The sequence below is a fragment of the Strix aluco genome, chromosome 5 (genome assembly GCF_031877795.1).
Source record: "Strix aluco isolate bStrAlu1 chromosome 5, bStrAlu1.hap1, whole genome shotgun sequence".
Taxonomy (NCBI): domain Eukaryota; kingdom Metazoa; phylum Chordata; class Aves; order Strigiformes; family Strigidae; genus Strix; species Strix aluco.
In genome coordinates this window covers 44248483-44271966 of record NC_133935.1, presented here as the reverse complement: position 1 = coordinate 44271966, position 23484 = coordinate 44248483, and the positions used below count along the sequence as shown (strand labels likewise).

General features: G+C 34.5%; 1 protein-coding gene across 5 annotated transcripts in view; it reads right to left on the bottom strand.

Annotated features, from left to right (window-relative positions):
* PPP1R12A (protein phosphatase 1 regulatory subunit 12A) overlaps positions 1 to 23484 on the bottom strand; it is a 121941-nt gene that overhangs the window by 7839 nt on the left and 90618 nt on the right. For 2 of the 5 annotated variants that reach the window (XM_074827151.1, XM_074827152.1), the window contains exons 13-24: positions 22839 to 23000; positions 22219 to 22395; positions 18497 to 18587; positions 16701 to 16898; positions 16354 to 16522; positions 14201 to 14319; positions 13482 to 13547; positions 8256 to 8272; positions 6991 to 7132; positions 6199 to 6303; positions 5268 to 5315; positions 639 to 689 (exon numbers count right to left, since the gene is read on the bottom strand). In XM_074827151.1, the coding sequence (XP_074683252.1) occupies positions 639 to 689; positions 5268 to 5315; positions 6199 to 6303; positions 6991 to 7132; positions 8256 to 8272; positions 13482 to 13547; positions 14201 to 14319; positions 16354 to 16522; positions 16701 to 16898; positions 18497 to 18587; positions 22219 to 22395; positions 22839 to 23000 (1345 nt within the window). Of the gene's footprint in view, positions 1 to 638; positions 690 to 1281; positions 1793 to 5267; positions 5316 to 6198; positions 6304 to 6990; positions 7133 to 8255; positions 8273 to 12016; positions 13548 to 14200; positions 14320 to 16353; positions 16523 to 16700; positions 16899 to 18496; positions 18588 to 22218; positions 22396 to 22838; positions 23001 to 23484 lie in introns of those variants that run through there. The other 3 variants (XM_074827153.1, XM_074827148.1, XM_074827150.1) reach the window with 3 other exon arrangements.

Sequence of the window (23484 nt, the reverse complement as noted above, 5' to 3'; positions counted from 1 at the left end):
AGCCAGAAATGTACTAATAAAGTATTTTCCTTCTGAGATTTAGTTTATACAAAGTTGAAAAAATTGGAAATCAGCGCATGTGGTAAATGTTACTTATTTGTCAATGTCTGTAATCTATCTACTGGTTTTTGGTAAGTAAAACCTGACTATTATTCACTCTACACAAATGAAAGCTCTTCTCTTGGTATTGGTAACATGCTGTCTAATACATAATTTAAAGAGCATGAGATAAAGGCTGAAGTAACATTCAATGCTTAATTATCTATGGAATTATATGCTACCATTATTTTTAAGTTACTAAAACATAGGGTATCCCATCAAAATCATAGATTGCAATTCCATCTTGATTAGATCAAGATATGTTTCACTCTAACCATCTCTGAATGTTTCCTGTTAGCCAATATGTTATAGAAGTGTAAGTCTCAGCGCTGCCTTAGAAGTCCTACGTGTATGACTGCTTATGCTGGCATAACAGATTCGCTACAAGCTATATGACATGGGGGATTTTTGACACGCAGCTATAACTTAGTTATTTTCTAATCAAAGTATAGAGACCAATAATGCTGCCAGACTACATGTTGCACTGCCATGGTCATACACTTTATTATTAATAGTTTAACGTGTAATAGTTTACTTACTTTCAGTTCCTCTTCCATTTCAGATATCCTTCTTTCTAGAGCTCTTCTTTCCTAAATCAAAAGATATGTGTTAACACTGAACAATACAATTTTTAAAAAAATTACTGCTTGTAAATACTGTGGTAACAGTGAAGTACTTCAAGTTTCAAAAATCATACAACCAAAAGCATAGTGTGGACAGGAAACTTGTGATGGCAGTGATACATAGAAATTTTGTCAATATGGAATTTTAATATTTGAGGAGGAAGAGATATAGAAATTTACATTAAGTCCTACAAAATATACCCCTTCCTTTAGGCAAATTTACACAGGTTGTAAGTACCATTTGTTTGGATTTATTTTTCATGAGCTAGGCTTCTGTAATAGCTTAATATACAAGAAATGCAGAAAATTATCAGAAACAAACAAGAATATTAAAAGAAACAAGCACAAAAGCATAAGCTTTCATAGACAAGCAAACGTAGCTGAAACATCTGTCTCAGCTCACTGGGATCTGTCCACACAATAAACTGCAACGTAGTGTAGATACACCCAAATTTACATTAAAGGAGTTCAGCTGAGTACCAAAGAAATCTAGCTACGTAAGACCACACCTGCTTCTTGAGTAAATGTTTTCTGAATATTTTCTGCGTTTCTAGTATAGTTCTATTTTCCTTTTTTTTTTTTTTTTTTTTTTTTTTTTTTTTACCAGAGAAGCAGGAGAAATTATCCTCTGTAGAGAACCTCAGGTTGCTTTGATTACACTACCCAAGCTAGCTTATTGGAAGTTAGCTTAGGGTTTTCTATACTATGCTGCAGTCTGCAGTGCAGACACACTACCGTATTTCTAAACGACACTACTTCATTTAAACCTAATTTCCAACACATCTGACAGATGAATGGCTACTGCAATAGACTTCAGGGGTTTATAGCTTGATTGCTTGCTTTCCTGTGTCAGACAATGCAGTGTGTCTCATTTAAAAGCAGCTGCGGTTATCAGTACTCTACATTCAGATTTTTCCAGAGTGTGAAAGGCAAAAGCAACAGATTATTGCGAAGTGGACATATGCATCTGCATACAACAGTGTTACGCAAACAGCAAGCAGCATTGACTGAGGTGTGTAAAACTTTGGTTAGATCATACCGCCCAGTAGATACTGACTCTTGCCGGTCACCTTTCAGATATAAATCATTTGAATTTAGTTTAATCATAGTGCAGTTATACCCCAACATTTTCCCATTTTAGCAAACAACTTTAAAAGTTTATCAAAGTAATAGATTACTGCAGTTGTTAGTACTTAGTGTACTTAACTACTTCAAGTGAAGACTTTTCCCATAATGATACTGACTTGACAGTAATGGGCATAGTAAGTACCAGTAAGTTAACTGCAGTAAGCAATTAACAAAAACCCCACACCATCTTACATTACTTAGAATCTTATCAGTTACCTACTAGCTTTGTAGAATAACATGTATTATCAGTGTTCTTATAGTAAGCAATACTTGACAATTCCTGCGATTACCAAGACATGAATGATCAAATAAATCTCAACATTTCAGATGGTTAGAAATTGTTAGTCCTTTTGATGCATTTGTTTAACTAGCATGTTGAGCTTGTCTACGAATAACTATTAGCAATAAAAGCCAATTAAATAAAATCCTTGTTTCATTAACTTTGTATACTTCACATTATATAAAAGAAACACTTAAATGCACTGGCCTAGATGTAAGATTTTTTGTAAAACATATTGTTCTGATTAGGTGAAGCTATGTTTCTCTCTTTCCTGAAGTGCTTATTTTTTTATGAACTGGTTTGAGGAATGCCAACAAAATAACACACTGCAGTTTCACTGGGAAGATTTGCCAGTGTTATTTGATTAGTCCCTGGACTCAAAGAAAGGATTTGAAATTTATGCAGTCTAAAATTTTATTATATACTTCAAGAACTCTATAAGGTACACCAAGGCACATTCGTAACCCTCAAAATGAAAAAAATACATGCGAGTCTCTCAGCTTATAAAATACAACAGCTCATTTGTATTTATCAAAGCAACTAGGAACCACAGGCTTGGTGCAGTGAGATTTAGGTAAGGGAAAATATACACAGGAGAAAAATGGACACCAGAGTTTTAAAATTATTAGGAAGAAAACCCAGATATACATATATTTGTATATTAAGTAATACCAAAAAATACACCTCTCCACAACCCAAATTCCTAGCTGATGAATTCTAAATTTGAGGGAAAACAGTTAAAGGTACCTAGAATTCTGAATTCTAATCCAGACTGAAACTTGGCAGTTTGAGTTTTATTATCACATTAGATGAAATTCTGCAAAGGACTTTTAGCATACTTTTCAGAGTGACAGGTTGTTAATGAAACCCTTATTTTTGCCTATGTATTGCTAGGACCTTGCATCTGTGATTTGATCTGTATCGAATCCCCATGGCAATAGCCCCTTTCTGGTAAACAGTTCTCAAATGAACAATATTGACAATGCATCACCAAATCACACCATGGAAACCCACTTCTGAAGACTGAGTTCAAATAAAATTCAAGGGCAGAATTTTCTACATTTTATTACTGTGCAATTCTAGGTTTAATAAATGTTCATATCCTCCTTACTGATAAGGTATGTTTCAGCTTGAAAATGTCATAGTTCAAAGACACCTTCAGGTTTTTCTCTACCAGCCTTCTATTTCTTCCAATTTATTCTCACCACTTTACTTTTCCCCTCCAGTTTTCTCTATGCAATTTATAGAAACATCTTCAATTTCGTATTTTGTTTTAGTGAAGTCATATACTTAGAGAAGTGTACTTAGAAAAGCTCTACAATTTGTTTCTACTTTTAAAGCTTATTTTGTTACGTTACACACTAAAAAGGTGTCTTTAGAATTGTTCTTAAATTCTGAATTTGGTAAGCTTGTTTTTAGAGATCAGTTATTGATGACTAGCAGCTGAGAATCCTGCTTCAGTCACTTTCAAGGTGAAAGTAACTCCAGATTTTAACAAGGGAAATACAATCACAAGCAAATTCCTGTTTTAAATTCTTGTCTGAAAAGAAGTTTAAAATTATAAAACACAAGGAGTATCTCCTAAATCTTGTGTAAATCATGTTGCAGCCATACAGAATTATTGCTATATGTTTTTATCTGCTAGCTTTAATACTAATACATTTAGGAAGAGTAACATTTCTGAAAGACATTTTGCTGTTGGACTAAATGTCTTTACAAAATAAAGGTGCAAGAGTTTGTAATATAGCCAATTGTTTTCATGCAATGGCCTATTTTGAGAAAAAGCAAAGCGATAATTTAAAACTGAAATAATGTCTAGCTATGCAGTACCGAATGCTCTGCAGTATGGAACCTACATGGTAATGGATGCAGCTAAAACTATGAAATAATTAAATGTCCTCTTGTGTGGCCATGATAGCAAGCAAGAAACCAATTAAAGCTGCTGCTGAAACTCTTCTACTGATGAAATCACTGCCTATAGCAGGATGACAAAAAATCAAGGAAAAATAGGTGCTAAAAGGCTGCTGCAATTATCTGGAGAGATTATTAAAATAAAGATAATGGAACTTCAGGAAGTGCCTGAGAGTATTTCTATGTCTCCATGCGCTCCTATAAAAATCTACCAAGTGTTTGTTTAGACACCAGACAGGTTTGTAGAACTAAAAATTGTTTCCTAAACCTCAAATACTGGAAAGTAAACATAAAAGGCCAGTGAATGTGAAGTTTAGCAGGGATAAATAAATGTATACCGTATCACGTATTACTGTCAAAGTCCATTCAGTTTTCTTCCCACTTAATGTGTCTAATGTGTCACTCGAGGATCAGGGGAAGAGAAAGGAACATGTGGCCAGGGTCATGAAGGAAGCCAGGACCTCAACAAAACCAGTGTAGTTTGCTTTACATTGCTATGGAACTAAACTTTTATAGGGATGGATTTTAAACTAGCATGAAACTACAGCCTAAAATTATCATGTGTCCAACTTCTGAAGTAATTCCTGTAGTCTATCTCACATATTTATTACATGACTCCTTTTCCATTCAATTTAGGGGTGTCTCTGACCCTGATGCCTCTCTTCCCACTCTGCTTACTCATTCCTCCCCCCGGCCCCAGTATCATATTCTCACCGGAAAAAGCTACAGTACAAGGAAAGAGACAGATTATGATTAATTTTATATCACTAGCAGGTTTAAAGTCTCATGTCTGTGAGGTAGAAACAGCTACTTCATTACCAACAATAACTGGTAAAAGAACACACATGCCTGTGTAAAGCTCCGAGGAAATTAAAGTCTCTGAATCTTGGAAATGCATTAGAAGATGAGACGCTCTGAACCTGCTTAACCATCTGGAGTGCCAACATTGGTTTGGATGAGACGGAACAAGTGGCAGATCCTTGGAGGGCAGTGGGGTTTAGAACCTGGTTATCATGAACCAACAGCAACCTGAAGGCAATTCTTAAGAGTAATTCCATCTCATATTCATTACCACTTTGAAACCTAAAATCCCCGAATCTTCTAAAAAATGCAAGTTATAAGAAAGGCTTTTGTTCCCACTAAAATATATCCAAGCCAGGGGTTGCAAAACAAACTAAAACAAAGCCTGAATTGGAGTACTTAAGAGATCTCTGGCAGAAACTCACCCTTTTCTCCATTTCCAAGAGTGATCTGTCAGCAAATCTTTCTTGTCTCTGAAACACAAAATTAATGAAGAGATTGATATTGTTCTTCAACAACATAAAGCTGAGGAAAACCAATTCAATTAGACACTTTAGTATTCTGTTCGAAGCAGGTTTTCAAAAGCATTTTAAAGTATGTTCAGGGAAGTAAAACTGAAGTAAAGAAGGACCTGGATTTATCACGCGCTTCCTCTGTGACCATCCCTAAGCAATTTAATCACTACATAGCCTTTGGCAAATAGGAGTAATACAGTATTTCTATCTAAAAGCATTACAAAACAAATATCTTTTTAATGTACTTCACTGATATTTATGGGGTAGACATGGAAGACACTTAAGTACGGGTACATTGTGGCAAATATGATCTGAGAATAAGAAACACTTTCTGCAGCAATTTAAGACAAATTTAACTTTTGTGTATGTATTTGGTATTACTATATGCACACTGTTATCTGACAGCAGTTACCTGTAACTGGAGTGCACTATTTGGTCTTCAGTTCTAAGATAAAGCTATCTAACCAAGCCAGGAAGAACTGGCAGGCTATGCCAATCCACCAGCAGGTTTATGAATTAATCAATCAATCCTGACTGACAGTTTGAATATAAGCTTAACAGTGTAGAAAGTGTTTATCCCTACCCTGCAAAAAAGTTCCAGATACATGCTAGCAAGAACCACTATTACTTAAATAGGCAGGAAGCAGTCTCACACATTTTGCTCACAGCTAAGACCAGAATCCTGTGCTCTTTTTCTCTTCAGAGAGGTATTCTTCTTCACCCCCATCTCCAGAGAAGAAACCAAGCTGATGCCTAGTAAAGAGCAGCCCATAGCCTGGGGTGCTTCTAGTTTGCTATCTACTTTGTCAGCTAAGTACATTTTTTTTTGTTTTATACAAACCTGAGTGGTCTTCTCCAACTGTAGCTTAAGATCTGTAAGTTCCATGTTGGTATCATGTAACTGTGCTTTCAGTTTTTCATTTTCAGCTAGAATCTGTTCATAAAGCTAAGAGAAAATATTCGTTTTAAAAAATACCGAATAATAAGAATTAGCTGAAAAATTTAAAAAACACGATTGAGCTGCATGTAAAATGAACAAATACATTAATAGTCTAAGAAGTAAAAATCAGTTATATGTTTTAAAGATGTTTAGAATTAGCAAGCACTTTAAAGAACTGTTAGGAAATATTTCTAGAAACAAACAACTTTGCATAGGGAGCACATAACTTACCTTACACATATTAAAAAAATACTTGCCATTTTTTTGCTTCAGACTTCACAGATTAGACACCACAGTGAACTTTTCGACAAACTCCTCCTCTATTTTAAAGCAAGATCTAAACAAATTTTTACATTATACATATGTAAGCTAGCAAACATCTAAAATAAAAGGCTTCACATAGGTGTACAGCAGTTATAACGATACAATCAACCTAAAAATAATACAATAGTATTTGTCAACAAACAAATCTTGGCTCCCCTGGATTTCTCCCTTGCCTTGAAGAGAGAAGTGCAAAAGCCAGAAGCTGTTTTGTAATGTGCATTTTCCCCCACTGCAGTGGTTGCTCTGCTCCTCCACTCAGCTGAGTTGCTTTAAGCAGCACTTGTGATGCAATGTGAGATTATTTCCAGACAATTTATGAAAAACAGTAGTAAAGTTCTATTTTCGCACTAAAATTACTGGATCAGATACCTTCTTAAAATCAGTGCTATCTTCCTTTTCTAGTCTACTGCAGTACGGTTTTCGATCTTCAAGGTAACTCTGTGACCCCGATCGTCCCTGTGCTGAATCGTAACGATCACCTGAAGACATGCTGAGGGATCCTGTATCATATCTGTAAAAGAAAATTCTTTTCTTTGCCTTTGCGTTCAAAGTGAGACCACTCACTGTATCAAATGTTGTGAGTTTGCCATTACCCAACCGAAAACAGCAAAATGCAATTATGTATTTTAGTTAAGCCACTGTTTTCTAATTTGATGCAAATTTAATTTTTACACTCCCTCACTACTTCAAGATTCTGTGCGAAAATGTTTTCAAATTGCTCAGTCTGCCAAGTAAGTGCCTGCCTTGTAGGCAGAGAAATCTTTAAAATTAAATTAAAATAATTCAAACAAATATTTACATGTCTTAAAGGACTTTGTATTAGCTTAGATACTTTAATTCTTCATTTATAAAGAAGACCTATTATAAAAAAATGTATTACTTTAATTGAAGGGTTTTAAGAAAGTAATCTCTAAAATATCAGCCTAGATGAATTCTCCAGGTTTTATTAGAGAAACCAAGGAGACTTCAAAACTATTTGTTGTGAATTCTAGTATTTCTACAGCAGCAGTTTATGAAACAAATCTTCAGCAAAGTCTTTATTCTATTAATCACTAAATTACAACCAGTATTAATAAAGTTTAGAATAATTTCACACTGTTCACTCTTCATTGATCATGTGAGGTAGTAGTTCTATTTAACAGATTTTCAGCACAGACAGAACGTAATAAAATCCAGTAATTAATTCTAAAGGTCTAAAACCAAACGAAAACTTTTTAAAAATAATTGTAGTACTTTTCTTGAGATTCCTTAGAATATTTTCCGTAGGGTATTCTCAAAGAGGAGCAACAAGAACCTGTCTTCTTTGTAAAAGCTGACTTCATACTGAAAAATTTGTAGGGAGTGGTACTGTATCCACTGTGTTCTACAAAATGCCCAGCCTGCCTTCAGAGCAGTACAGAGTCCAGTATATTCCCCAGAATGGAGTATCCCACCCATACATGAAAAAAAAATATTCAGTACTGTAGCTTTACAACCGTATTTCATAACATATGTTAAATATCATTAACACCTTTTAAAGCTCAACCCAGCTGACTACTGGGGTTAAGCTGAATTTGTACATAAAGAACTTAAAATGAGAATATGTGAACAAAAAGTGTAACAATTTTAAATTAATTTGTTTAAATTGCACATACCTTGAAAGACTATCACTCTGAGGTGGGGAAGGGTAAAAAGAGAGAAAAAGAATAGATCAAGTCAATAATTTAATAATATACATAACAATCTGTAAACAAGCATGCCTAAACAGTTATGTTAAATGCACATGCTAGCCAACAGTATATATTATCTGAACATTGTCAAGCTTCAATTTTGTTATGACTGGAACAGAAAAGAAGTATGTGCTAGAATGTGCTTGCCAAAATATGATTTACAAGGACATTAACATTACACTCCAGAAGTTTGGACTGTCCTAAACATTGGAGTCATTTCAGCAGTCGGTGCATTCAGCGATTTGCCTGCCTGTTATCAAAGGCATCAGAACTGTGTTCCCTGAATTGCCTATTCCTTCTTCCTCTTCTGTAACATTAGCAATAAGGTTTTGAAAAGTCAGCATAATAATTACTTCAGCTCAAAATAATAATACAAAATAAGCTACAAGATCATAGTTTCAACATAGCTTGATGGGAAACAAGCTACTATACCAACAAAATAAGGAAGTACTTATTAGACTTAATTTAAATGACATAATTTCATTTTTTATATTACTTTAATTAATTCATTCATTCCAGGTGAATCCACAGGCACAAAGTTCACTCACTTTACTTGACAAGCAAAATTTAATTAGAAGTGATGACTTAAGAGTGAGGGTGTGCCCTCTAAGCATTACATCAGTTATACAAACCTTTTTCCCCTCTGGGTGGTCAATACACATTCATCATTTATTCCAATTGTAATAACAATCTTGAGTTAAGACATTTCAGTCAAGAAACTCTACTGATATTATCATCACCTGGACATCCTTCAACGTTACTCACCTAGCACTGGCTGAAGCCTTCGCCATAGGTGGATTTTTTGGGGGGGTGGTGTGATTTGTTTGGTTTCATTTTTAGAAGGGAACTGTATTTTTTTCAATGTACATAGAGAAAAATAGCCACATTTTCCACAATACATTCAATTTCCCCTTTGACACCTTGAAATGCATTTACTACACATAGGATATCAAAAGTCCGTGCTGTAACCTAACCACTCCTAATAAAACGTTATTTTCTGTTAAGAGCATGAATAATGCTGAGAACTTAAGAGATTTTGTAGAAAATGCCACAGTTAGGTGGCACACTCCTATACATGGATAGATTTTAAGCTACTGGCCACAAGAAGATTAACTTCCACCTAAGTATGAGTCTTATTTTCCATTATAGTATGTTTAAGTACAATCAGTGTGAGATTACAGAATTCCACCATGTAATCAACAACCTACAAAAATCTCTTCTCCACTGCTTCCTTCTCACCTCAGCAAAACAGAGGAAGCTTTGTCCATAAAGACTTTAGGTTTCTCTTTTTACCTTGAAGGAATGTTGTATGCAGAAAAATGCTAAGCTGGTCCTTTTAACCTTTACCTACAATGTAGGACAGCCACTACAAGGAAGTAAACCATTCCTACATTATTTCCTACATCATTACAAATACACTTTCTAAAGGCTGTTTTCCATTGCTTCTAGTGGACACCCCATGGTGCCGTGGGAATGTGAAAGCCTCCCAGATCTCCATTCCCCTGCGGCAGCAAGTTATTAAGTCTCACACAGACCACCTTAGAAACAAAATTTTGCAGCTACACAGATGAACTGGTGACGTAAGAGCAGTAGTTACTAGAGGGAGGAAAACACAGATGGAGCCCATTCCCATTCTCCTGGATGAGGCCGGGAACCTGAGAAGCCAGACAAGGATGCCATAATCTTCAGAAAACTGTACACCAGTGGTTTCTGTTCCCCGAAAGCTGTGAAACGCTGCTCCTGCTGCTCAAGCACCATCCAGCCTCCACACCTCACCGAAAGAACCTCACGTTTCTCAAGCACATGCCTGTTCTTGTTTCCCTCACAAAACATGTTTGGGGTATTTTTTAGCAGTCTTAGCTATTTATTTTCTCCTTCAAATTCTGTCAGTTCAGTTCAGTCACGGTTTTTGACAAAAAAAGTGAAAAGGTGTAAGTGTGAGTCTACAAACTTTGCATAAAGCTTGTCTGAGGACAAATGATGCCAAAAAAGATATCCTTGTGCATCCGAATCACAGGGGATGGATGTTCTTTGTACAGTCACAAAACTGAGCAGACTGAGCAGCCACATTTACATTGGCAGCACACAAGCAGTAACAAAAAATTAAAACATACATATCCTTATCTCCACAACCTGAAAAAACACTTACTTCTAACCGTATGTCATCAGTCCATACAGACCATAAGGGTGTCCCAAAAGAAACCACATATTTATAAATGTACACTAAGCTTCCAGACAGGCACATTACATTTTAGTGAGGTTAGGATAATTACCGGTAATGGAAATAAAATATCAGTCAGGTGGAATTTTCTGTAGTTATAAAAGAGTTTCTGTAAAACTGCCACAGCAGTGAAACTGAGAAACAAAATTTGAGTACAGCATTTAATCAACACTATTAATGCCAGTTTCTCATGTTTATTCCCACAGAATTAGAAGATCTAATGACATTTATTATCCTAATATTGCTAGCTTTCACCTGTCAGAAGTCACATACTTGATCTCTCGCTAAAATAAAATTTCAGTCCATTTAATTATAACCTAGTCACAGCTGTAGTACCTATTTTTTTTTAATTTATCGTACTGAAAAATAGGCTTCACAAAAACACTTTTTTACTTAGAATCCTTCAGTTGCCAAAGTGATCTTCCAACTTCCTTATTTTTAAATGGCTATCCTACAACTTAGTTCTAAGACTATCCTTCTAGCAGGAACACCAATTTCCTCTAAGTAACACAGCATTTTTTGTGCGGATTGAAGAAATTCTCAGCTCTTAACATTAAAAAGACTACACAAATTTTCATTAAAACAACCTCCAACTGTCAAAGTGCTTAGCAAAGTCTGACTTCTCTTTAATACACAAATGTCCTTTATGGACAAGAGATCAGCTAAGAAGTCAAAAGACAGTTCTGAAGAACTGAAGAACAAGAAAGCACAAACTGAAAAATATACAAGACAGTTAACTATTTCAGAGACCTCTGAAATGAATAAGATAATAATTTTTCTGATTCCTTAAAGATTTCAGGCTAGAAATTATTTTGTCTAAGGTCCTTTAATTTTCTTTGTAGCATGTGCAAGGCTTGTTCTTGACCTCCTATCTTTAGTTTAAATTCTTAAGTTACTGCCAAAGCCTTTGGAAGTTGATAGTTACCATCTTTTACCTCTGGCTTGTAGCCTTACCAAGCAAAATAACCAACAGCAGCACCACATAAGGGAGTAACAGAGAATTTCAGTATTTCCAAAGTTTCTGTCTTCTGAATACCAGTACCTCAAATAATCAGCAGAATTGAAAAAGCGTAACTATTTTCTGAATGTCTTTCATTGTAATTCTAGTTTATTCATGTCTCTTTTCTCTTTCTAGAACAAAAAAGGATTTATAAGCAAATAATGTCGATTTTCTACAATAAAGCGTGCAAGATTTGTGCCAAAGTGAAAGATTTAGCAATGACAAAAAGGAAAGCGCCATTTCTTTAGGTATGTAAAAAAATTTTTAAAATATACTTTTAGCCATGCATTTGGGAACATATTGCCTATTAGAATATTCACTATCTATTCCATTGTTATTTTTCTAAGGTGGCAAAACACTGCACTGTCAAAAGTAATATATTTAGTTCTCAGTTTATCACTGATAAGTGCTAAATAGTTGTTTATCAGAGAGACGAAGTTACTTGAAATCTAAATAATATTTTAAATCTCTGATAAACTATTTGTATGCAAAGGAAAAAAACACCTTAATATGAAAACAATGAAATTATATACAAACTTTAAGATATCTCACAGTTAACAGGATTATAATAATTACAAGACTAGGACATTTTCTGCAATTTTGATACTATACTGGAAATTCCGTACTAGGTTTGACAAAATTTGAAAAGAAAACTTAAAAACACATGAAATACTTATTTCAGAGTTCTCCATGAACTCAAATCTGATATTATATTGATTTATAATGAAACCAAATGACCAAAGTCTTTGTAGGAAGTATACAGGCTAGGAGAATGTTTTGACTCCTAAGCCAAGCCATGATTAGTCAGCCAATTCTACACTTTTCCACCATCCCACCCCAACACATCCACTCTTTTAATCATAGATCATATTCATAATTTACCTTATTTGCCACTATTATGTAGTTTTATATGAGTCTAATTCTATCAGAAGCACCACACTCACATTCTACCAAAATAAATTTCTACAGAACAGAGTATGGAGTAATTACAGATCTAAGGATAACAATGTGTTCTAGTGGGAGGAAAGGAAACAGGACTGTGCATTTATGTTAACGTGACATGGAAATAAAAAATACAGCAAACCAAAATGGCACAGAATGGATCTATTTAAGGACTGTTTAATGGAAGCTTTTACAGAAAGGAGAGAAATATCACTTGAGTTGTTTTCCCCAGTAATGAACCTGATTCTGTAGTGTGTTACTCCAGGGCTTAGGCCAAAAGAAATACATTCTGCTGTATCATTTTATAGCTCATCTTAAGTTACTACTTCCCTTTTAACCCCTCTTCATTCCACTGTCACACACCATTCAGTTCATAAGGACTTTTTTTCATCAAATCAAGCCTATTATACTGTTTTCCACAGACTTTTTAACAAGACTTATAGTATTGAATTAGGCTGTTCAGAAATCCATTTTTTTCAATGGAAAAATCAGGTACATTGTGCTCCTCAACTTTCTATGCTTCATTATAGTAACTTCTCATATTATTTGTTAATTACATTACTGACAGCACTGGGTTGAATTTTAAAAGGTTTTAATTAGTGTGCATAAGTTACTGGACATATTTATCTGAAAATAACAGAGCACATGGAACCAAGATTTTTGTAAGGTAGAAACTGAAAGCTCCCTCCAGTAACGTGCTGCAACATGTCCATGACCTATGTGACACTGGATTTTCTGGATGCTAATTTTATATAGTCAGAATGGAAGAGAAAAACATCAGTTTTAGCCATTGTTAATATGTTAAGAATTGTTATTAAAGCCTGCAAAAGAAATGGCACTGAACCATAGCCACAAATTATGAATCAGAAAGCACTTGTAAGAACTCTACCGTATGTACTCTTTTAATTGAATCTAACTGCAACGGAAGTTTTATGATCAAAATGTATCTGTTAGAAAGTTAATAAACTAATTATCTATTTAAAATTACCTGAGTTTCCTTTTTATTTGTTCCTTCTTCTGAATCAGACTGGTGTTCCTGTTCATTTTCATCACTCTGGTGAAAGAGGCGGGAGAGTAAAAACAATTAAACTGTTGAAAGCTTACTGAGATTTTAGGCATTCTAGACTTTTCATATGAAAATCTAGGAGCAGTAGAATTCTACTTAACTAAAATGTATAGAGAATATATAGGATATATGATGAAAATTCTCAAACAAGTACATGTTTTCAGTTTTCAGAAGGAGAGGAAACAGAACTTTGCATTTGGCACATGAAAATCTTGCTTTTACAAAATTACCTACTGATCCCATGACAAAGGAAAGGGGAACGGAATCAGCTGAAACTATATCAACTATAACCCTTCTAATCTGACAGCAGTCTCATTCTTACAGCTTTGGTATGCATGCAATAGAAAAGGAATGTTCAATGCTTATTTTTCCCTAGATTATGATTAATTCCTATTAAATTACGGTTATTACAGTATTCCAGAATTCTTTCTAGCATTATCAACATAACTTTGACTTAATTTTGATTTTGCTCATGAAAGCTTCAAAACAGAGAAAGATAGAATACATAACTTGAACAAGCATCAGTTTTTCCAGAACAATTCATTACATACTGTATTACTCTAAACTATTATCTGTTTTAAGAATACACCATACACATTCCATATTGCTACAAGCATCAGTAGTAGCGGTCGTTTACTTACATCTTGAATCCAGTAAGAAACTCCTGTAGATCGTCGTTTTTCTCTTGGCCGCCGCCTTTCCCTTATAGACTTAGGCTGTGACTTATCTTCTTCCTTTTCTTCCTCTTTTTTGCCTCCTTCTGTTAATAACATCTTTCTTATTCATTTAAGTATGACAGAATCTAGTTTTCTGAAAATTTTCTCAGTCTTTAAAATGCTTACAATTATTTTTTTACCTGAAATAAATTTGCTAAAGAGCTTCTTACCACATACAGAGTTTGCTGTAATATACATTCCTCAGAATATAGCTCTAAAATACTGTAAATATTGTTCCAACTCTTGATGAGCAACAGCAAAATACTAACTCCATCTCAGACACCTAAACAAAATGTTTCAATTTAACAGTAATAGACTACAAAATGGACTTAAAATTCAATTTTGAAAAGTGTCACATAATAATTCAAACATCTGTGTCAGTACATGTATAAAAGTACAAAATAAGATAATTCTTCACCATTCTTCATCAAACAAGTTTTTTTTGCTTACATCAAGAATTTGATATTAAAAAAACACCCTTGTAATAGTCCCCCTTTTCATCACAGTCCTCCATTTTTGCTCTAAGGAAGAATAAAATGGGATGTCCTGGATTAGATTAATACTATATTACAGATTTCCTTTTTCTTTAAAAGAAATGCAATTGCAGTTCAAAACTGACATAATACCTCAGGATAGCGTTTGCTGTCCTATATGTTTACAAGTAATTTGAAAAAAAAATAAACCTGCCCAAACCAAAATTATTTACCTATTATCATGCAGTCTGCTGTTCTTTCATTAAAGAAAGAAACCACAGATTTGAGTTCAGCTAGAATCATCACTAATAATTTAACTTTACCATCACTAGTCTTCAGAGGTAAATAAACATTTTAGTGTGAAGCAAAAATTAAACAGAAAAGAAGGAAATACAAATATTCATGGTGAACATATACCTTTCCTAATTAAGTAAATGATGATTTTATCTCTGGGCTTTCAGATGGTAATGTATTTCTCCTCCTAAAGCCATAATTTGAAAAAAACCCCTACTGTAGCTAATATTTACCCATAAAAATCTTTTCCATAGAACAGTCTAGAAAGAGTTTCCTAGAGTAAGCATGCATTACTGAAGAAATCTTAATCCAAATTTCAGTTCATGTTAGGACAGAGGGAAAAAATCAGAAAGCATATCCCTGAAGCTTAGCCCCAGTAACTTCCTCAGAAAATACCAGTCTAGGGAACATGGCAGTACTGCTATATACTTCATGGAGATTTGATCAATGGATCATTTAATCTGATCCTTTGTATAACAAAATTGTCAATTTCAATCAGTAATCCTATTCAAGTTACTGATCAATAACCTGAACTAAAGTATTTCTCCCACATCAACTGTGGCACGCCTCCAAGAGAGGACAGGAGATCATACTGTATGGCAACAGCCTCCTCCTTCGACAGGCAACTCATCAGGCACAAAATCTCTGAGAATTATAGCAGGTGATTCACCTCTGAAATGAAGGCAAAAACTCTGTGACATCAGAGAAGAGCTTTTGTCTGATCTCTGAATCACGCATCTGATCCTCCACTTAAGACTACATAAACCAGTTAAGTATCTAGAATTATGGTTCCATGAAATATTCTGAACTACCTCTGGAAATACCCCTTTCCCTTTGTTTTCAGCTGTTCATGAAACCCTGAGAGGTCCTTAAAGCATTAAAGCATCATTCCAATCCTTCAGTGTGGAAGGACTGAAACAAAACCCCAGTTATTTAGCAATTATTTAATCAAGTAAAATTCCTTCTCAATACCTGCAAGTATTTAAGTTCTGAAATGTGGTATTTTATTATAGTTGCTGTGTTAAAGCAGAAATGAAAGCATTAGGTGGATACTGATGGCAGTATATTTGATGTTTCTATCACCCACCAATGGAAAACACAGATTCACATACTAAACAGCTGAAAACAGCACCAAGTACAGAAAAATCTTTTTTCCTCTCTATATCCAAGTTCCAGAATTTCTTACAGAAAATGGGAGTAAGATACATCCCCAGTGGTCTTACATCCCGTTTTGAACTATCTTTTGAAACATAAGCTGCCCTTTGTCAACTAAGACAAAAAAACCCACCAATTCACAAACAGCGCTCCTACCTCTCTCACTTTCCTTTGTTCCACTCCGAGAATAGGCAGAAGTTATACCTATAAGGCTGTTTGGTCTGTTTAGTTGACTTGAAGTTGAAAGAGAGCTAGTGGAGGTGGAGAGCGAAGAGGTGGATGATGAAGAAGTTGAAGTTGAAGTTGGTCTATAGCGATGATATGGCTATTCAGCAGAAAAATGTCAAAATTAATTTACCAAGAATAAACAAATATAAACCACAGGATATTAAAACATTTCAATATATACACAATTCTTACAGTAGTACCAAAATTAAAATATTATAGTTGGAGTTAAAGATTCATATAATTTCTCTACCTAAAGAGACCCATCATGAAAATACCTCTTCAACAGTTCGGGAATATCTTTGCCTATAATCATCATCTTTAGTTTCAGATTCTTTCTTTTCCTCTTGTTTTTCTTTGTCTTGCTTTTCTTTCTCTTCTTTTTCTTTTTCTTCATTCTCCTGTTCTCTGGTTCGCGTGGGACGACTTCTTCCTATAGTTTTTTCAGCCTCTTGAAGATCTGTCAGTGTTACGCCCTGAGAAAACAGCAGTCAGAAAACAATGTTTCAATATATCGTTCATATTAATGCAGATGATCACATTACATAAACACATAATTTAAAGACAAAATTCAGCTTAATAAAATTAAGAAATAAATTTTACCTATATATTCCACCTGTAAGATTTTCTCTCGAATCTTGGAACCAAGCATCCCTTTTTTATTAGTGGCAAGTGTTTGCTGTAATGTGATCTAACACAGATTATCCAGCAACACAATTTTCAGTTTAACTAACAGACAAATCACACAGAAAATCACATAGAAAACATTTAAGAGCCCACTAGATCCTTTCAATATCATCATAAGCATACTAAGTATTTTTGAAAGAACCCTAAAACCACAATAATTATCAAATTTTCAGAAATGTTCATACTTTACAAATTCACTCACTGCAATTGGATTTTTAAATCAACAACACATAAAAAATTGCATTGACAGCACCAGTGAAAGTTGCAACTCCCTTCTTATTTCCTTGTTATTCTGAGGCTAAAAACTAGTTTTTCAATAAGCTCAGAAAACAATTTTTTGAAGACAGCTTTTCTCTACTGTACTTTTCAGCTGATGTATCTTGCTGAGATACTGCTCAAGACACTTCATAACCTATTCTTCAGAGCCAACTTTGCATCTTATCAGTTATTTAATTGCTTTTTGTGTTAATAATGTTTTAGTACAGTAATTCCTGGTAACTTCTTCACTGTAAAGATTCAACAACAGTTGGCCTGTGGTTTGACCATCTCTCAGGGCTCTGAATTAGTATCAAGGGGTAAAAAAGAACTCCAGTAAGATAAAGTTGTATCAAACAGTGTGGGTCTCTCAAAAGGAAAGGTAACCAGACATATTTGAAGGCTGTAAAACTGCAAAGATTTGAACGTAACATCAGTAAACAATGTAGATATAGACTTGGCCTTAAAGTAGATAAGAACAATGGCTAGAGTATTTCTTTGTGCTGTTTTATCAAGGAACTATTTGGTGATTATTCTCAGTTTGTCAGCAGACACAAGAAGAGATGGTCAGACACACTCCTTGGTGGTAATTGCTCCACTGCCCAAAGAGCGTTCAAGTACCATTTAGAGATAATCTATTTTGCTACTGTCACATCCTTCCATATGTTAGGATTGCACTGGCTGCAATTCAGTATATGGTAGTTCTAACAGAAAATGAGATGAACCACCAAATATATCAGGATGTAAACTCAGAGAAAAGCTGAAAGGAGACATGCAGTTAGATTCTAGATTATTAGCAAGTAATAAAAACCTCTTCCTTAGTACTCTTCCCTGTCCACAGAAACTAGGTTGAATGTATTTTTTTCTATGCCATGGATCTTATGAGCTATGTATAAGTTGGTCAGTTCAATCACATTATCTTCAATAGTCCATGCACAGAAAAAAAGATTTAGAAATGGAAGTAAATACAGTATGCTATGCCTATTTTTCAAGTATTTTCTTCAGCCAGAAGCATATAGCTGTTAGCTCTTGAAGAATTCGAAATCTTAGATTTAAACATCTACATTTCACTGTACTCGGGGAGCTACATGGGTATGTTTCCATAAATGTAGAAGCTTTAATAAACCTGTACCTGTGTAGATCTTCTAGACTGTCTTGCTTGCCTGGATCTAGCTTTTCTTTGGGACTCTGACTCTTCATCCCGTACAGGAGTGAGGTATGATCTAAAGAGTTAATTACAAACAAAATTGGCAAATGATAATTTTTGTACAAATGTATTAAATGGTCAGGAAAAAACCCCACAACATGATATGACTGAAAACCAAAGCAGTTAGAAGAAAATCTTTAACTATAAACCAGATTACATTTTAGACAGTTCATTCATATCATAATGATCTATTCCTCAAGATAGCGCCTTAGAACTCAATAAAAATACATGTTTCCCTATTTAATTTCGATTTCTTTTTACCATTTTCTTTACGTATGACAAGCTTTCTTGGTATTTCACTAGTCTGCTAACATAAGAGTAGAAGACCTCAGAGATTCAGCCAGTTACTCATTTATACATAAAATATGTGCACGTGTATGAACTTTTAACATAACTTGTAGGCTTTTAGAAAAAGCTAAATGTACTGCTAGTGCAGAAAACCTAATTATATCATCTATTGCACCAGAGATTAAAAATCCTTGGGGAGGTGGTTACCATACTTTCACATTAATCATCCATGCTTTGAGTAATCCAACTCCCTTTGAAAAATCTGTGCCTAAAAATAAGTGCTCATGAAACCCACAAAAATCCTGGAGAGTAAGCAGTTAATTGTAGCCAAAAGGCTACTAGAGTAGACATACATGGTCTGGACTCTTTAAAGAAACTCTCTAATACAGGTAACCAGGGTAAAAAAAAAAACCAGAGATACATATACATGCATAAATGTATATATTTGTATTTATGTAACATGTATATATACGTATGTACATAAAACCATCAATAAATAACTTAAAAGTTTTTAATGCATTTGTTGGTTTTCTATTACAGAATATTCTGGGAATTCTGTTATAATTTAACATTTAAAAAAAATCCTTAGATCAGTGAAAAATTAGAAAAATTAGAAAAAGCAAAATCAGAAGGTTGATAAAAGGTTGCCTAGAACACAAAACCTCTCTGAACTTGTTTAGATCATAAAATTAGCTACATTAAAAATAGTAGTCAGATTCTGGAGTACTTTCTGATTGTCTATATTTTTAAATGTCATTAGTTAAGAATAATTGGCCAATGATTTAATAATTGGCTGATGATTATGTTTAAAAAGCCATCACCTATTTACAATTAAATCATTTATCTATGGAAAGAGCAGTTCTTTGGTCACCTAATTATATATTATTTAGCACACACTAAAAACAATTCTAAATTTTAAAAATAAACTTCTTCTACACAGACCTATGGATGTTCTATCTCTATTAAACAAATTACCCCCAAAACACACAAAAATATTTATAATTAGCTGCTATACTTACAAATGTAGAAGCATCTCCTACCTTATGACACACCTTAAAAATCCTACTATATTTATTTGATTGCCCCATCCTATTCACTTGCAAACAGCATTTTTGATAGACTTTCCATTTTCCTAGAGCCCTAGGCCCTATCTATATTAGGAAAAGGGTGCCTGTTAGCTGCTTTAGCTAACTTGACCTGAAATACTACCTACCTAGGAGGTCTCGATTGCAGAGCAGGTGTAATCTTTAGGGCTTGTAAACTGTTACAAATTACTCCATATAACTTGCACTTTAGTAACTGGTGTACATACTCCTACCCTCCAATAAATCTGAAATACTTTAAACCTCACTGAGGGAAAATGAAAACTCAATTTGCCAGGTGCACACTATAGCTACTCTCAGAGTAAAAAGTGCCCTTGCCTAGCATCCCCTGCGTATGCCACACAGGTTACCTATGCAGTATTATTGATAATACCAAGATTTAAAGATTCAAGTTTGTCATTTTCTTCTCTGTTTCTCTAAACCAATCCTAAAAATCAGATAAAGAATACAGCTTCTTCAGCTATTCCAAAAGGCTGAACCATTACATGCTTCATTACTAAAAGCATGTCTTTACTTTTCATATATTCTTTGAAATACTATTTCAAACATACTTTCTAAATACACACTTTGTCTATAAATATGGATTAACCAACTTCATTTCTTAAGAAAACATTCAGCATATAATATTTCATATACAGACAAGTTTTTCATATGTATAAACATATATACACACATGCACATATATATATCTGTATATATACAGATAGATATGCATGTGCTGATATTTAGAGCACTACCTTCTCACATGCATGCAATAATTAATCCACTTTTGCTGATTTCTAAGATTTAATGGATATTTTAATATGCCATCAAGAATGCATCTGCAACACTATATTACACAATTGGCCCAGAGACAGATAAAAACAAGGAATTTCAGGCCAATTGCAGGTATCTAAAGCATATGTAGTATATGTGCATTAGTATACACACACTAGTGAGAGCAAACGAGACAGCAAAAGCCTTAATTCTAAATTTCCTTGCTTTTCTAGTTCATATGAGACTGAAATAGCATTTGCATTTTTAAAAATGGAACTGCTTTTGAAAAAAAAAATGCATTTTGTTGGTTTTGATTTGTTGGGTTCAGTCAAATTTAGCTATGGAAAACGCAGGTTCCGACTACACGTGTGGGCACCTCCTGAATCATGGTGGGGAAGAAAAAAATAGTCCCCACTTCATAGAAGTTATTTCATCACAGTTTTGAGTATGAAAGGAAGACTATGGAAAACAGACTACCCTAAATAGGCCTAAAGCTATGAGGAATCTTGAAATGTTGTTGCTGCCTTAAGTGAACCAAAAGAATGCAGGTTTCTCCTGTAACAACAAACAGCTTCATCACTTCTGTGAGCATACAGAAATACACACATCTGGCACTGATACAGGAGTTACATTTCAAACTACAGGAGCAACACAGAAATCTAAACTTGCATTTCACTGGAAGGGTTAAAGGATCAACATTTATAAGTATTCAGAAGAAGAACCTAAGGAAAGCTAACAGGAATTAACAACCTTGTGAAATCTTATTTTTGCTTCCATAAATAGCAGGTAACAGCTCTTTATGGAAACATAAATATGCCCCAATCTTAACTCATCCTCCATGCAACAGAAAAACCACGATATTCTTCAAAAAAGATTTATATCAGCTTCTTCCTCATTCTTCATCCTGAATAGCTCTTAAACCATTGCATTGACAACTGGATATTACGCTTCAAGTAGAAGAGACCCTAAATGATGCAATGAAATAAACAGAATGTGTTGAGTTCAATCAACACTACTCTTCTCTCAGTAGTGCCAGGCACACAAAATTAACTGAAAAAATGCTACATTGTAACTTATTAGCATATCACCAGTGGAGCAGTAGCTCAAACAGCCGCAATGTACTTGTAGTAAGTAATTAATTATCAATTTCCTTATTTTTAATTAAGTGATTTTACATATTTCCATTATGGGTATTTTTAAGAGGACTCATTTAATCTACTAATAGAAATACAAATATGAAAATACCACATACCAAATGAGAACCCAAGGCCAGTCAAAAATATACAATATCGAAGTTTAAATTTCATGAATGGTCTCTACCAGTACTAAGCTCTTACATAAATTGAGGCACGTTGCTAGTTGTCTTAATACACAGCAAGCAAATAAGACTGCTTTACGTACTGTACTATCCAAATTTGTGGTAACCAACACATTCCTTCAAATAAGAAAAAAATATAACTTTTGTATAAGAGCAACATTACTCTTAGGACCTTTACACACCTCCGTCTCTCCCTGACCTCTGATGTTGAGGACACAGTGCCAGAAGTAGCGGTAGTCATGGCTGTGGTAGTGGCTGTAGCATTTACAACAGATGGTGCAACAGGAACGGTCACTGCTGTAGGAACACTGTCCTTTTCTTTCTCAGTACTATCCTCAGCCCACAAACGATTTGAGGTACTACAGCATAACAAGCAGCAACACAAAAAAAGAGAAAAGGAAACAGCTAAACAATGAAAGCACTTTACTAAACAACTAATAACATGTAAATTGAGGGATGGATTTTTTTTAAAGGCAAACTGAGAAATGTCTCTACTATAAAAGCTCAACTTGAGCTATTAAATTGAATAAATTCAGAATAGAGCAGTTCACAATAATTGAACTTTTATTCTTCATACCCTTCTAACATTGGATTTATTCTTTTATACCAACATGGCTGTCACTTTACAGCAGAAAGCCATTCACAATTTTTGAGCCAGATTGTATAAAGTCAAAACAAATTTAACAGGAAAGTGAAAAAATCCAGAGCCCCAGGATCTACTAAACAAGAACGCATGCACATACATAAGCACACAGTAGACCTGACAAAAAAAAAGAAAACAAAAAAGTGCTGGTGCCATTACCTGCTTTGTACACCTGCTGAAGTAGAACCCGTTGTACTCTTTGTAGTAGTGTTTGCGCTGGCAGGCAGTGTTTTCTGTAGACCAGCAGAAGAGGTAACTGTTGATGCAGTACTTGGAACATTAGAACTAATCAAATCATCTTGTCTTCTACCAAAGGAGCCACTGAAGGAGAGACATGTACAATAGATGCATCTGTATTACTTATCTTTTGTCATTAAAATATCACAAAGCTGTGAATGATCCATTAAATTCTTGCCCATGTATTCTGTGTCTCAGATGAGCCTCAGAAACTTCTGGGGCAAAAGACGTATTTTCTTCACTATTTCCTTGACTAGGACTTTTAATTTATGACTTCAGAGGGCAGCAGAAGTGTCCCTTAGTCCTGACCATTCCTCTACAAGAAGAGAAGATAAAGAATGGAATCTCACTGGTTTATCTATGACTGTCTTGATCGCATCTACTGAAGTATTCATACAGGGCTCCCAATGTCCCATTTTTAAACTGCTGTTTCACCCACACTGAATACCACAGAAAATCCAGAATTTTACTCCACAGTTTGTCAGAAAAGAAAATGTCATCAATATCACTCCTCTTCTAATTTTCAATCAATTAAATGTACTGCCTTTTTTAAAAAAACTTTAATCAT